At 36.0% G+C, this 15,857-nt stretch overlaps 1 protein-coding gene across 1 annotated transcript; it reads right to left on the bottom strand.

The window, feature by feature from the left end:
* Positions 1-12,782: 12,782 nt before the first annotated feature.
* On the bottom strand, positions 12,783-15,041 carry LOC116108399 (peroxidase 47-like). The gene is made up of 4 exons (XM_031394652.1): positions 14,711-15,041; positions 14,430-14,618; positions 13,558-13,720; positions 12,783-13,162 (listed from the first exon to the last, which is right to left on the bottom strand). Exons 1-4 carry the CDS (start codon positions 14,957-14,959, stop codon positions 12,783-12,785), a joined length of 981 nt encoding a protein of 326 aa, XP_031250512.1. The 5' UTR covers positions 14,960-15,041.
* Between the last annotated feature and the right edge of the window lie 816 nt (positions 15,042-15,857).

Genomic DNA, 15,857 nt, shown 5'->3' with positions numbered 1-15,857 from the left:
AAAGAGTGTGTAGAGCAAGAAAAGATTGAACAAAAAAATCTTTTGGTTCTTGGTGTAAGAACAAGGTCGAATTCTATGTATTTAATGTTGGATGTGGCTCCAAGACATTAAGTATAACGATGAACTTACTAGAGGGGAAAAGTCAAAGGGTTTGCCTATGCCCAGTGATTAGGAGTATGCCCATTACTTGTTACCTTTTCTTAAAGTTTTTTATGATGCTACTCTACGTATGTTGGGCTCACTTTTTGTTACCGATAATGCATACATGCGTGAGATATATGGCATTGGAATGAAGATTTCAACATGGTGTAGAAGTAATGATGTTGGCCTAAGTACTATGGCTAGGAAAATGAAGAAAAAACATGATAAATATTGGTCAAATATTGATAACATCAACTTAATGTTATTCACTGCAGTGGTGTTGGATCCTAGATTCAAGGTAGAATATGTGAATTAGGTTATTACTAATTCCTATGATGATGTTAATGTTGAACTTTTGAAGACAAAAGTGCATACAACTTTGTACTCTTTATTTGACCAATGCAAGCTCATTTATGCTTCTCCTGATGGGCAATCTAGTCAACAATCTCAACTTGCAAGTCAGATTGATGTTGATGATGTAAATGTTGATCCTAAAGAATTAATGTATTTTAGGTACGATGAGGCAAGAGTTGGACAACAAGTTTTGGTGACCAAATCTGAGATGGATAAATATTTAGGGGATGAATGTGAGTAGTGTCACAAGGACAAGATGCTTGATATCTTGAGTTGGTGGAAGGTAAATTCAAATAGATATTTAGTTCTCTCTTCAATAGCACGAGATGTATTGGTTATGCCGGTTTCTACTGTTGCATCTGAGTTAGTGTTTAGCACTAGGGCTCGTGTATTAGATCCATTTCGTAGCTCCCTTACTCCTAAGACGATGAAGGATCTTATTTGTACACAAGATTTGATTCGGGCTACGCGTGAACCATTCATGACTGAGGAGAGCTTAGATGAGATATCACAGCTTCAGTTAGGTAAAGTTTTTGCTTTAGTTTCAATTATTAAGTATTATGTTGTCTTTGTTGGATTTGGTGACTGTATTTTGAATTTAACCATTATTTATATAACCTACTTTTTGTAGAATTTGTATCTTTGGCAATGGAAAATACTACTCGTGTTCATCTGGATGATTGAAGTTTTTGCGACATTTAATTGAGGTATGATTTCTTTAACTGTTTTGTTATTGTAGGCAATGAAAAAAATATTATTCAATTTTTATCAACTTCTAACATTTAATTTTTATTTGGGCAAAAATTGGGAGAGCTACTGGTATTGACTTAATGTTGGTTTCCACTTTCCACTAATGGAGTTGTGGTTGGTTGGTTGGTTCTTATGGACTTATGTAGTTGTGTTGATTGTTGTAGACTTGTAGAGTTGTAGTTGGTTGCACTTGCGGCGTGCTTTTTTTGTGTTGAATATTTCTATTTTCATTTCCATTGTGACTTATTTTGTTGTTTTATTGTAGTAGTTTCATTATGGACTTTTATTTGTATTAATTTTTAATGTATTGTTTGTTGTGATCAATGGATATGTATGAATGTTTAAGTTATTGGATTGCAAAAAAGAATATAACAATTCTGCACTTTTACAATTTAAATTAGGGAAAAATCAAAATAAAAAAAAGGTTAAAGGGAAAACCGGTTCAAAACCGATTAACCAACTTTCCCCTTAACTGGTTTGGTTTTGGTTCGATTCAGGAAAATAGTCGAACCGACAAACTGGTTCAGCTCACAAAATCAGTTAACCAGTTTTGAACACCCCTAACTGTATCTTCTTGGGCGATTCTCTTATTTCTTAGAAGAGCAAAAAACAACCAATCATTTCTAGATCCTCCACAGAAGCTGAGTATCATGCTATGGCATCTACTACCACTAAGATAGTTTGGTTATGTTGGTTACTTCCTGATATGTGCATTTCTCTTTCTCATCCTACTCCTATGTAATGCGATAACAACAGTGTTATTCAAATTGCTCACAACTTAGTTTTTCATGAGCAGACAAGCACATTGAGATTGATTGTCACCTCACCCGTCATCATCTTCAACATGGCACTATTACATTGCCTTTTGTTTCTTCTTCTATGTAGATTGCAGACTTGTTTAGAAAGTTACACCCTATTTCTCACTTTCGTTTTTTGGTTGACAAACTTTCGATGCTTCTTCTTGTCGCATCGTGAGGGGGGATGTTAGGATTATATGTACTTTTTTCTTATTCTTAAGGGTAGTTTAGTACTTCTACTTAGTTGTATATATATGTGACTTTACTCTCTTCTTTTTGGGTTAGTCTTAATATATGGAACCGTAGTTTTCCTTTCTTAATCTTCTTTGAATCTTCTTTAAATCTTTGAGTATGTTAATGGGCTCTACGTCGGTGTAAAAAAAAAAAAAATTATAATAATGAATTATATATATCAATTAGAAGTCATTATAATTTTAGATATAAATTACTAATCTAAATAGTGCATTTAGAAGCATAACAAATATTGGAGAAGGCAGAGAGGATTGGAAACTACAACAGACAGCAAAGTATGGAACAGATAACAAAGGGGCATGGTCAAGGAGGAGTGCTGTAGGGACTTCAACTCCTCTTGTCTTTCTTAATTTTTATATTTTATATATAAAGGGTAGACGGTCAGATGAGACAAATTATTTACAAAGAAAACTTTTCCTTTTCTAATGTATAGCAGCCTAGCATTGCAAATCCTTGAGAAAATCAAAGAGAAAAAAAAAATGTCATTATCTTACTCTATTTTACATTGTTTGTTAATGATTTATTATAATCATGATGTATGATCTCATCCAATGAAAATCATTTGGCTTTTGTGCGATTATAAATATAGGTGCAAACACTTTCATTTTTAATCCTCCTACATTGATAAAATGAAGATTTTGTCATAATATATTTATATGGAAAATAATACAGCCACCGACGGTAGTACACCGGATTTATACACCGACTGATGTAGCAAAATCCTAACCATTGATTAATTTTAACTTAATATTAATCAACGGTTAGTATTTTATCACGTCATTCGGTGCATAAATTCGATACACTACTTCGATGACTGTAGCATTACTTTATTTATATATTCTTATAATATGATCCAAAAACATTAAACATATAAGTATAATATTATAATTATATATATGTTATATAATATGGGTATTGGTTGAATAATAATAAAATGTCAAGGCAATATGGTCTTTTGAGGGAGAGACTTGATGGAAGGTGTATTGCAATTAAATTCTATGACTAGAAACGGGTCCTCTCTCACTTTTATATACACAACAGATTACAGTTTTCTATTCCATTAAGAACCACGGTCTTCATTAAAGGAATTAAGGGAGAGAAACATATGTTTCAAGGAGATTTAAGTGCAAATCAAGACAAGTTCAAAAATATTCAGGGATCAATGTATGTAGTAATTATCCTATTACATTTTTATTGTGAAAATCATTAAGTTCAAGTTCTTGGGATTTATGTTTATGCACAATTAGGGTATAAAATGAATTGATTTGTTGATGTAAATATAAGAGTATGCAATTGATTGATATGTATATGTAATTTACTGTTTATATATTGCATAATTAAAGTTACAATATCAAATTAGGTTTCATATCAAATTTAGGGTTTCTACAATTTTGATTTGATTCTATGCAATTAAGGTGTGCTTTATGGATCAATTAAGTTTACAGATTTCAGCCATTTACTTCATGATTTTTTCTTATTTTACTTATTTCTTGCCTTGAATCTACTACAGCCCAATTCGATTTTGACCACTTCTGGCTAGTCCAAACATGGCCGCCAGGCTTTTGCTCTGTAACCAACTGTGATAATATCCAGCAGTCTTCGTTCTGCATGGTCTCTGGCCAGTGAAAGTAAATGGGGTAAACTCTAAGAAATAATTCGGACAGAGTTAACATGCATAAAGTGGTACTACGCACTCTTTATGTTCTTATTTTGGCCATAAGGCACTTCCTTTCGTTTTCTTTTTGGCAAAGGGGTGGCTCCCCCGGCTCTGGGTGGAATTTAAAAAAATAAATTAATATTTAGTAATTTGATAATTATATATACATTCACATTTTATTATATATTATAATTTTGTATGTATATTTAAATTCATAATCCTCCAAAAAGTTATTTCTGATTTGCAAACCGGAAGAACTGTGATTGGGGAAATGTTAAATTTCCCTCCCGGCCTCAGTAACGGCCGCTTTCGTTGTCTTATGTTAAAAGCAGGGAGTATCGTAAATTAACCGTTTAATAAAACTTTGTGCATGGTTCAGCCAACAAGGTTTCTTCCACCATTTTAATTTATGTTGACCGCTGGTTTGTTGCTATCTTTTTATCCATCATTCATAGATATTGAAATAATTTATTTACAAATTATTTTTTTATATATGAATAATAATAATTATTATTATTATTGCTATATAAGATAGATGATAATTACATAGGAATATCTATATATTTTCTCATTTTGCTTACAAGCTATTATTTGTTATGCTTAAAAAATCAAGGTTGACATAAACTTACATCAGCGAGCACCAATCAGAGTTCGGGAAGGTTTTGCGCCATCTAGAATCTGCCACGTTGCCCCAAGACAGAGAGAATATAGCTGTCACCAATCCAGCAGGCTCAGGTTTTATCTGTGAATGAATGAGGTCCACACACCTGTCCAAGCCCCATATAATTCAAGGATATTTCTTAACTTATCAACCAATGAGACACAAGGAAGGACTTGCACGGCACCTACCCACTTGCAGACATGTAATCGTTACCTTGAACTCAATGGCTATAAATAGAGGACTCCCCCTCGCAAAATCGGGATCTCTGATTTTCATAAAAGAAATAGCAAAGACAACCTATGGGAAAGAGACTAGATTAATATTCACTATGAATACCAAGCTCTTATAATTCTTTTCACTATTCGCGACCCCTTGTAACTTGGCTAATAACCAAGAACACTTACATAAAAAGATAACAATAGATGTAGGAATCGCTTTAGGCATTAAGTCTTTTGCATACTACTGCTCATGTGTAATTTCTAAAACCTGTTTAGCACTTTGCACGTGCGAGGTCATTGGTGTCAAAATCAAACATCAATAGTTTGGCGCTAGAAGGAGGGCCAGATTTCACATCAGCTCTTTGTCTGGTATTCTCAACTGATCAATCAATTCTACTTGCAATACTCATGGCTCATGGTCTTGAAACCGAGCATGCTAGCACCAACAACAAGGAGACCCCCCGCAATCAGGAGACTACTCCTCTCAAAGTAGCTCCACCTCCCCAAAGCACTACGAAGAACATCCCCTTGACTTCCCAAGTAGACCCTGCTATGATCAGCTACCTGGAAAAGTTTGACAACACCCTTCAAATGATGAGCCAAAGGCTAGATCGTTTGGATTAGGTCGTTCCGCCAAAATCTGACAAGGCGATACCACCCCCAAAAACGCCTGTAAGTTGCGCTAAAGCATTGAAACGAGCAAAAGCTCATACCACGCGCACTACAGCACGTAAAGATAAAGGGAAGCAAGTGGCTGAGAAAAGGTAGAAAGGCTCGAAGGGGCAAGTGAATACTGGTCACGAGAAAGGGAAAAAACTCGTGCATCAGCGACTTGGAAATATGTTGCATCAAGAGCCATCCCAAGCCACATCGCAAGGGCAACCTCACAAGAGTTTTCGACAAGGAGATCCCCACTATCGCTGGTACGATGGTTCCAACCATCACCACGAGGGAAGCACTCACCATCTGTGAGTAGGTTCTGACCACCGCAGAGGTAGGGAAAACTCCCCAAGCCATTCAGTGCCTTCACAAGGCTCCAACTAGCATGTGTCAAGGCATGCTGAAGGCTCCAGCCAAGGCAGAGAAAGTATCGACCTGCAGTCTTTCCTCAAATAGAGGAGTTACAACGAGCTTTGGATCAGCTTAGAGCTTAACAAAATAAGCAGGGGCAGGTTACTGAGGTGTCTCCCTTTTCTCCAGCAGTTTTGACTGCTGCTCTCCCGTCGAGATTCAAAATGCCCGACATGAGGGCATTCGATGGAAATTTTTATCCTTAGGATCATCTCTATGAGTTTAACAGCCTCATAGAGCTTCACCAAGTTTCAAACTTGGCGAAGTGCCACTACTTAGCAGTGACTTTGACTGCCCATGTTAAATGTTGGTTCAGATCGCTTCCATTAGGGTCTATCAACACGTGGCGGCAGATGAGCTCATTATTTTTTAGACACTTCCAAGCCAATCGGAAGTTCTCAATGTTGTTAAGCTATCTTAGCAACATACGACAAGAGAAGAATGAGTCTCTTCAGTCCTATATTGACAAGTTCCATAAAGAACTGAACAAGGTGGCTAATATCTCTGAGGATTCAGTTCAAACTCTGATAATTGCTACAGTTTGCCTGCAAACCGACCTGTGGAAGAAACTACAGACTGATTACGATATTTCCCTCACTCGTTTCTACAATCTAACAGAGAAATATCTATAGATAGAAAACCCAGTGGCAGCTTTAAATCACCACGACCAAACGAGTAATGCTCCTAGTCGGAGGGACGAATACCAAGGAAAGAGTAGTGGAAGATCTTATCATAAATGGGCTAATGACGAACAAAGAAAGTGAAAAGAAACAAAAAACACTCTTTGAGAACAGGCAAAAAAGAGGTCGATCATTTGTCTTGAATCTCAGGATCCCTAACTTTGGTTACTATGACCTCAGGGTCGGTTACTTGATCTTCAGGGATTTCTATTTCTTGTTGATCCTTCTCTGGGGCAGATTCCTGGTCTTCTTGTTCTTCAACAGATTGCATTGATGCGACCATTATTTGATACTCTTCAAGGAGGTTAGAAATGTCTAAGTTTGGGTTGTTCGGTCGCAAGCTATGAATAACTTGTAATGCCCAATGACCAGCTTTTCTTTCCACCTCATTGTTCAATTGCTTCATCTGCTTTGTTAACGAAGTGATCCACCCTTGAGCCATCTTGAGCTTTTTGTCTTTCACCTTTATTCTCTTTTCTGTGTTTTCCCATAACTCAGTTTGGGTCTTTTCTATCACATTCTCACGATCTATGCTCTCTTACAGCTCCTTCTCTCTTTAATTTAGATCTTCGGTGAGCTTTGCTATTGTCATCTGGAGCTCTTTGGTATGGTCGTCCTTCTTTTGAAGCTCGTGCTTCTAGAACTCTATTGATCATCGAGTAGAGTCTCTTTCTGCTAGATATGTGCTCGCTTGAACCTGAGCATTGCTTGTGGCTTCATTTGAGGTCGCAAGGGATTGCTTCAATTTGGTAACCTCCTCCTTCATTTCATGAAGTTTCCCAAAGGAGTTTATCTTCATCTTGTTATGAGCAACGTTCAAGGCAAGCAAAGACTGTAGAAGAAAGGGGTAAAAAGTTAGTTTTTTTTTAAAAACTAGAGAACCCGACCTATGTAAAAGAGTTCACAAAGAGAAAGGTTTGCTTTACCTGGCTTTGCATCTGGAGCGCAGTGGCCACCAAGTCGAAAGGTCGGGAGGCTACATACCTCTCGAAGGTCGATGCTAGTTGGCACTCCAAGTGGGTGAAGACCATCGGCCTTAGATGGTCTAGCATCTGCCCTAGAAGGTCCAGTATGGATTGATTTTTCCCTTCTGTGGTGGGGACCTCTTCGGTTTGTTCTTCGCCAATTTCTCCTTGAGTGGCCGCACCTTCGTTCCCTTGCAAAGTTCCTAGGGTACCCTTTGAAGTGACCTTCGAGGTAGGAAGCTGAGTAAGTTGTAGCCCACCTGGCAATATTCTGAAGTCATCTAACTTAGACTTAGATGCTTTGATCTTTATTGTTAATTTTCCTTTTCCTCGAGGCCATGGTTTTCTTCTTCATCGGGCGAGTAGTACCAAGCTAGGGAGCTTCTATACGGTGCTCCACAATTGGTTGCCTTTCGGCACTAACTTGTGTCCCCATTACAAGGACATCGCTTGAGGCTAGTCTAGGTTACGAGTCTGGTCAACCTCGAAAAGTGATTCCCCAGATCGCTTTGTTTTCTGCGATTGTATAGCTGTTACATGGCACACGAACACATCAGCAAGAAAAGCCTATATGTGTAAAAGACTTGAGTTTTTTCTGTTTAAGAAAACTTACAAGCTGAACCGTCTAAGTATGCTTCAAATGGAAAGAATTTGTACTTCCGAAGATTCTCGATCATCGTAAGCAGCTTTGCATCACAACCTTGTTTGGGAAGTCAACCAAATGCTTGGATGCGACTACGATCAGTGAATAGCTCCATGTTGGTCATTTTGTTTTCTGCAAAGAAAAGAGTTTGTTAGCTTATAATCTGAAAAAGAATTAAGTGTAAAGGATGAATGACCTGAAGATTAAAGGGGAAAAACCTACTTGGTTTTTGAAATTTACAAACACGGTTTTACCTAAAGAAAAAATATTTGGTCTTGTAAGCTCCCACATTATTGGGATAGCCAAATATTTCTCCCTTAATCGTTGATCATTTGGAGAGGTAGTGAAAATCCTTATTTTTACTTTTCTTCAATATATAGGCGCAAGCAAGCTCTAGCGTCGTTGGCTCCCCGAGGTCATGCTCGGAAAATGATATATACATAGCAATAGCTATCATATATGCATTTGGAGTTAGTTGGAATGGTGCAACCTGGAAGTGGTCGAGAATCGACTTAATGTAAGGGTGGAAGCGTATCCTCACTTCTCACTTAAAGATGGCTTTCGAGATCGCAACCATTCCCTCGAGAGGCTCTTAGGCAATATACAACCTCTTTTGGAACACTTCCACGTCGATCGCATACTGCTCTAATGCATCTTTGATTTTGTTTACTGTGCCAATGGACCTTATCACCTTTCCGGGACCTATAGAAGTACCCGGCGAGTGCGAGCTTTCTACAACGGCTGTTCTCGTTTGAAGGCTCCATAGCCCTTAGAGTCTGTAAAGGTACGACGTTCAGGGGAGACTCAAACGTTGCATAATCTACTTTATACGATGACTCAGAGGAATAAAAGAACCTTGGTTTTTCTTCCATAGCCGTCAAAGCTTCTAAACCCTAAAAGCTCTTAAAAATAATCCTCTAGGGCTCTTTACCCTAAGTTTTGTACCTTCAAGTGTTTCTTTCGAACACTACCCAGAAATGCTCTCTACCTAAGCCTACCAGACACCCATAACCACCATGACTATAGAAGATAAGATAAGCCTTTGTAGGATTGGAATAAAGAGAAAAATGAAGAAATTTCTTTACCTCTTAGCTGCTTGGGATGGGTGCTCTATTGTAATGTTGGGTTTGCATGAACTGGAAGAAGAAGAACAAATTTTTTGAGTTGGAAAACGCTGTTTTTCTCTCTGAAAATTTTGAGTTTTTTGGAAACTTAGGGCAAAGTTAGGGTTTTATAGAGTGGAAGACGTCGCTTAGCTTCTTTTATAAGCGACTGGTAGCGTGCCGAATGATCCAAATTAATAACCTAACTACTAAATTGCATATAGGGTGAGCAAGGGTCGATCCCACAGGGAATAATTTGATTAAATCCTATGTTCTAACCAATAACCACAACGAAAACAACAGAAAAATAAAATAAAATCCTAAACAGTAAATATGACAACAAAATAATGAAAGGGGTTGTAGACAATGCAATCTAAAGTGAAACGAATAAATCTCCAATGGTAGAAAATATCAGATTAAAAACAACCAGTTCTCGGTTCAAGATCCACCTAAACATGCATTGGATATGAACTAACAGTAACATTATTCTATCTCGTTATTATGGAATTATTGACTCTAGGAAACAACAGGCTCTGTTATCCGAATTTTCCCTTAATTGTCACTACTGAAATAAGCTCTTCAATTAGATCCTAACCTTTGAACAACCTAGAATAAGCTCTCTAAGTTTAATTCAATGGCAGCCTTAAGAATTAGGAAAATAGATCAATCCAAGCAACAATCACGTAAGATCGGATTATTTAACTTAGGTTATGTTATTCAAGGTGACAGATTGAGAACTTTTCCGTAATCATCTATCATCATGTGTTACTCATTGAATAGAAAGAGGACAATTACTTATCACAATTCCTAATTCTAACAGATGAAATTCCGATTAAACAATCTAGCAGGCCATTACTAAATCATCAAAACAAAAATCATAAACAATTAAAACAGAATAACATAAACAATTCCAATAAGAACAATATTAAGAACAATGTTACTGAAGTTAAGTTACACCAATGACATGAATTCAGGCTTCAAAATCCCCTTGAGCTGAAGAAGAAAGATCAGCCACACATATTGACGTAGAAGGTAAAAATAACTAAGAAAAACTTCACTGCCTTCGTCTCCCCTCTTTTAACCGAACAACTCATAAATAAATAACATATTTTTTTTCTTCTTTCTTCCCCAGGAAAAACGGAAATTACTTTACTAGATCTTTCCTAAACGATAGACTTCCAAAACTGTCAAAATCTTATCAGTTATGGAAAACATAATTCGTAATCCAGCATACACCAGGATTCTCGCAATGTAAAAGAACTCTTCTGGGCTTGGTCACTTCATAAAAGTTGTAGTCCTGGATGTGTAGATGAATTTGGGCTTTTGAATCACCTTCTTTCGATATCTGAACTCCAGTTAGGCCCATTCGAAGACTCAATACTCAGCCAGGAAATCCTTCCGCGAATAGGATTCCAGGTCCGGTTTTGAAACAACTAATGAGGGCCCAAACGAACTCGGATTCTCATCCATAATACCTTCCTATAATGCTTGATTCGTCTACTTTACTTTTCCTGAAGAACCCTTTTGCAATCGAGAAATTTGATTCCATGAAAAACCTGAAAAACGCAGTACTGGTCAGAATAACAAAAACTCTAGAATTTTTTAATCTTTTCTCAATTATTTCATAAAGTCTATCCAAATATGCCAAACTTACAAAATAAACTCTAATCAACTCAACTAGGCATAAAACATAACAAAAAACATAATATGGAAGGAATAAAAATATATAAATTACACTCTTATCAGCGACGTTTGGGCAGGACTTCACTCTTAGCCGTAGATCGCGATCACATGTCATCGATCCATGGGAAGAGTAACCCCCATGCCTCGTAGAAACCAACCGACATTATCCTTTATCGAGAAATTGAATCGTCGACTTAATTTTCTCTTCCGCATTTAATGCGCCTTCAACCGCATTTATTGCACCAAAAGGGAATATCATTTCAGCATGGCTCACATTTAATGCTCATGGCTAACACTTATTGCGCGCAAAGACACGTTTGTCAGATAAAGTTTATTTTATTAACCGAGCCAGCTGTCAAGTGCAATAAATAACATATGAAGAGGTCGTTCCAAAAAAGGCATTTATTCAACATGTCAGACTCGAACACTAAACAAGATGATTCATAATTTTCAATAGCGAAATATTCTAAGTGTTTTCAGGTCGTGAATGACAATTGGAGTTCAAAACACATCTCGATAGCACAAGACAAGATCAAGCTCAGATCTGTAAACGATCACGTCAGGGTCGCTTGCGTTACTTTCAAAATATAGGTCACGACCTACACTCAGTTTGCTAGTCAGATCAAGCAGTCTACTTCAGGTGGTCTGCAACGATGTGACTACTCTCAGCTTTCAGTTCAAGCAAGCATTTCTGAAGACAAGTCAGGTCGAGGCATAATCATGAAGTTCTCAAGATCTAATTCCTTGAATCTCAAGAAGTTCTTCTGCTATGCCTAAAAAATTAGGACTGGCATAAGCTTATATCAATGCGCACTAATCAGAATTCAAGAAGGCTTTGCACCGTCCAAGATCTGCCACGTCACCCCAAGACAAAGAGAATACGGCTGTCACCAACCTAGCAGGCTCAGGTTTTGTCTGTGAATGAATGAGGTCCACACACCTGTCCAAACCCCATATAATTTAAGGATATTTCTTAAGTTATCAACCAATGGAACGCAAGGAAGGACTTGCATGGCTCCTACCCACTTGCAGACATATAATCATTACCTTGAACTCAGCGACTATAAATAGAGAACTCCTCCTTGCAAAATCAGGATCTCTGATTTTCATAAAAGAAATAGCAAAGACAACCTAAGGAAAAGAGATTGGCTTAAAATTCACTCTGAATACCAAGCTCTTATAATTTTGTTCGCTATTCGTGACCTCTTGTAACTTAGCTAATAACCAAGAATACTTATATAAAAAGATAACAGTAGACATAGGAATCGCTTTAAGCATCCGACCACTATAAAAATTCTCACTGTCTCATTTATTTGTTAAGTCTTTGCATACTATTGTTCACGTGTAATTTCTAAGACTTGCTTAACACTTTACATGTGCGAGGTCGTTGATGTCAAAATCAAGCATCAACATAATTAAAGAAATTATTATTTTTTTTTAATAAAATCATTGTAAATTTATTTAGATAAATATTATTAATAGAATTTAATTAAAAATAAATATAATTTAATACAGTACAATACAAAGTGCACCAAAAACACCCTTATTTTTGTTATAATATTATACAATAAAACACAAAACTATACATAACAATACTTATACTATAGAGCGCGGCAGCGCATAAAACATGCCCTACAAATCTAAAAAGGTATTACATTCGCTTAAATCATAGTCTAAGACAGAATACTCTCAAATTTGTTTATTCAACGTACAATAGAACAAAAAAGATATTACATATACTTTAATGTTGTTAATACATGCAATTAAATATTTTAACACAATTTTCTCTCGCTAACCAACTAAATTATCAGTTAATTTTGCGACAATTTGATCTTATTTCTCCTTGAGCTCCTTCCTTAACATCAAGCAAGCTCATTTTGCCCATAGCCTGCTGAAAATTTAAGAAAAACATAGCTTGGTTCCTGGCATAATCATTAACAATGCCTCTAGTTCTCGCATCTGTATATAATGTTTGGTCTGAAAAAAGCACCCCGGATTTCCTCTGTAATGCATTGAAGTAAAAATTATCGAAAGTATTTCTGGTGGCATCAAAAGGTTGCTCTGCGTTGTCACCACCACTGCATGTCTTTGATAATGTCTTTGCAAACTCAGAACCTAAAGTTGGATCAACATTATTCAATCTATTTTTGAATGATGAACACCTTGCCACTCCAAGTGTATGTGCCCCTGCAAAAAATATTTGGAAAATTAAAAATTAATTATTCTTGAGAAATCCCCTTAATTTATTAGTTTAAGCCATTTTGGTGGGCGGTCGTTATTGTATCACAAATCCAAATAGATTTTCATATCTAAATTGTAAAGTTATACATCCACCGACCTTAATCTTGGTATATTATAAAAATATGATATTTAATTGTCTAGAAATATGGAAAAAGTTGAAAAATACCAAAATGATGTTATTTTATAAGAAGCTTCCAGCCAGCTAGCTCACACAATTTATTAAAGAAATTTTAGTTGGTTATATACAGCTAAGTGCTCTAGAAGTAATTAATTAGGCCAATAATTATAAGACACAATAGATTGTCACTAAAAGAGTGCATTAATATAGTTTGATTACTTACCAGACAAAGCAACCATATCTTTGACAGAGAAACCATGCTGCCCAAACATTTTGATAAGCTGAGAGGTATTGAAGCCTGGAGAAGGAAGATTGATTGTGTCTTCTATCTTTGATCTTCTTCCGTCCTTTCTTCCATTTGGTATATCATACACTGGGCCTCCAGCCTGTTACCATTTTGTGCATATATATTTTTTTTATCATTACACTGCAACAGAGCTCTTCGATACTTCTATAACACAAGAAGGATATATACCCTAATTATAGTCAAGTCTCTGTTACAAAGATATTTACTATAAAAGCTTTCTGATAACAATAATCCCCCTTAAGTGTACTTAAATAACAAAATCCCCCTATAGTTATAAAAATAGCAAAAATCCCCTTATTGTTAATCTTCTATGGTAAAATAAACCGAAGAGAGGCAATTAGGTAAATATTTATTAACCCATCATACTATGAATTCTAACGATATGCTAACAGTTCACTATGGCAATGAAAATTTTGTTATTTCTAAAATCTCAAGGGGATTTTGTCATTTGATTAAACCTTAGGGGGGTCGAGAAAAGCTCTTTGTATTAAATATCATTATAATGGGAATAATTCGTTTGTGCATATGATGCACTTATAACCATCCAATGAAGGTGTGTCACGTCAATTTGTGTATGAAACTTGCTCTATTATTGGAAGGTTGTAGGTAAACCAGATGCATTGTAGAATTGTTCTTATAGTTAATATTTAAAAACAAAAAAAACAAAAAAAACAAAAAAAAAAAAAACATAACCTATATTCATTAATTAGTTACGCGAGGGACGATCTCCGAGTTGTATCTAGACAGAAAAGCATTGCTAAATAACACAGAAAACTTAATTTTCTTACCCAGAAGACAGCATCTCTAGCAGCCATTGCAACAATATCAGCGCAGGAGACAACACCAGGACATTGATTTTCAAGCTCCTCCTTAGCATCATCAATAACTTCATAACCTCGTAGGCTTAAATTGGCAGGGGAGTCTTTCTCTGCTGTGTTATCGTTTGTTGAATCAAGAAGGACTGACCCATCACATCCCTAATTCATCACAAAACATTATATATTAAAAAGATATATACATATACATAAGTTTTCATAAATAAACCTATATAATTAAGAATTGATTAAACCTCTATGAAACAATCATGGAAATGCATTCTGACGAGGGCTGCTGCGAGAGTAGGATCAGCATCAAGAGCTCTTGTAACAGTATGTCTGACGATTGGTTCAGCTAATGGGCAATTCATTATGTAGTAACCCATGCTTAGCCCATCGGCTCCAAATGGAAAACCACTTACTATCACCTCTATTATTAACAATACACCAATTAAATTAGCCATCACCATTTTTAATAAACTTGGAGGAGACTTCAACAGCATATAGAAATTAATATATATGATAGAATAACGAAAGAATGAATGGCTGAAAATGGATATACAGAAAACTAGTTGATGTACAGAGGGAAAGACAATGTGTAAATATATATATATATATATACAAATGCGAATGATGGAGTGAAAGTTTGCTTTGAAAGCAATTCGATCACTGTGGAAATTAAAGATCAGAAAGGAGGAGATAGTGGGTCTGAAGGTTCCTCCACCTAATCCATTTATTAATTAACATGACAATCTTGAGCTAATGCATGTCAATTGCATGTGGGAATTAAGACACGTAAGAACTAAGTCTTCCATTATTGATTGTCGATTCTATGTTAATTAGCTAAATCTTTTAATTAATCAAACACCTGCAGTTACAAGATCAGTGCTAAGCCTTAAAACTTTAACATTGGAACCTTAAATGTTACTCAAGCTTTTCGATTAAATTCGTTGATTAATTACAAGAATTCCACATCTTCATTTAAATTTATTATTTAGACTTCAAAACTAGTTTAAACTTCTGGGTTAGTTAGAAGGAGAAATCCAACATTGTTTAAAAAACAATATTAATTTGAGTAATTCATTAAACGAATGGTCTAGAATATCCACGAATTGGCAGAGCCTACTTGTCTAAACAACAGTACGAAACTGACTATTTCTATATGTTTAGGGGGGAGAAAAGAATATTGTAGAAATAATAAACTTACATCCACTATCTTGCTATTGGGATCCAGTGACTGAACCGAAAACATATTAAAAAAATAAAAATTAAAAACTATTCTAATTTGAGCCATGTCCTATTTCCTTGATATAATTAGTGCTTTCTTTCTCCACATTCAAGTATAATCAATATTTTGACCATGAATCCTGACACATGTCCTATATGCGTGGGCATTAGCAT

Source organism: Pistacia vera, unplaced genomic scaffold (genome assembly GCF_008641045.1).
Source record: "Pistacia vera cultivar Batoury unplaced genomic scaffold, PisVer_v2 Contig563, whole genome shotgun sequence".
In the NCBI taxonomy this organism is placed as follows: domain Eukaryota; kingdom Viridiplantae; phylum Streptophyta; class Magnoliopsida; order Sapindales; family Anacardiaceae; genus Pistacia; species Pistacia vera.
Note: the sequence above shows the minus strand (reverse complement) of the source record. Positions and strands in the feature narration are given on the sequence as shown.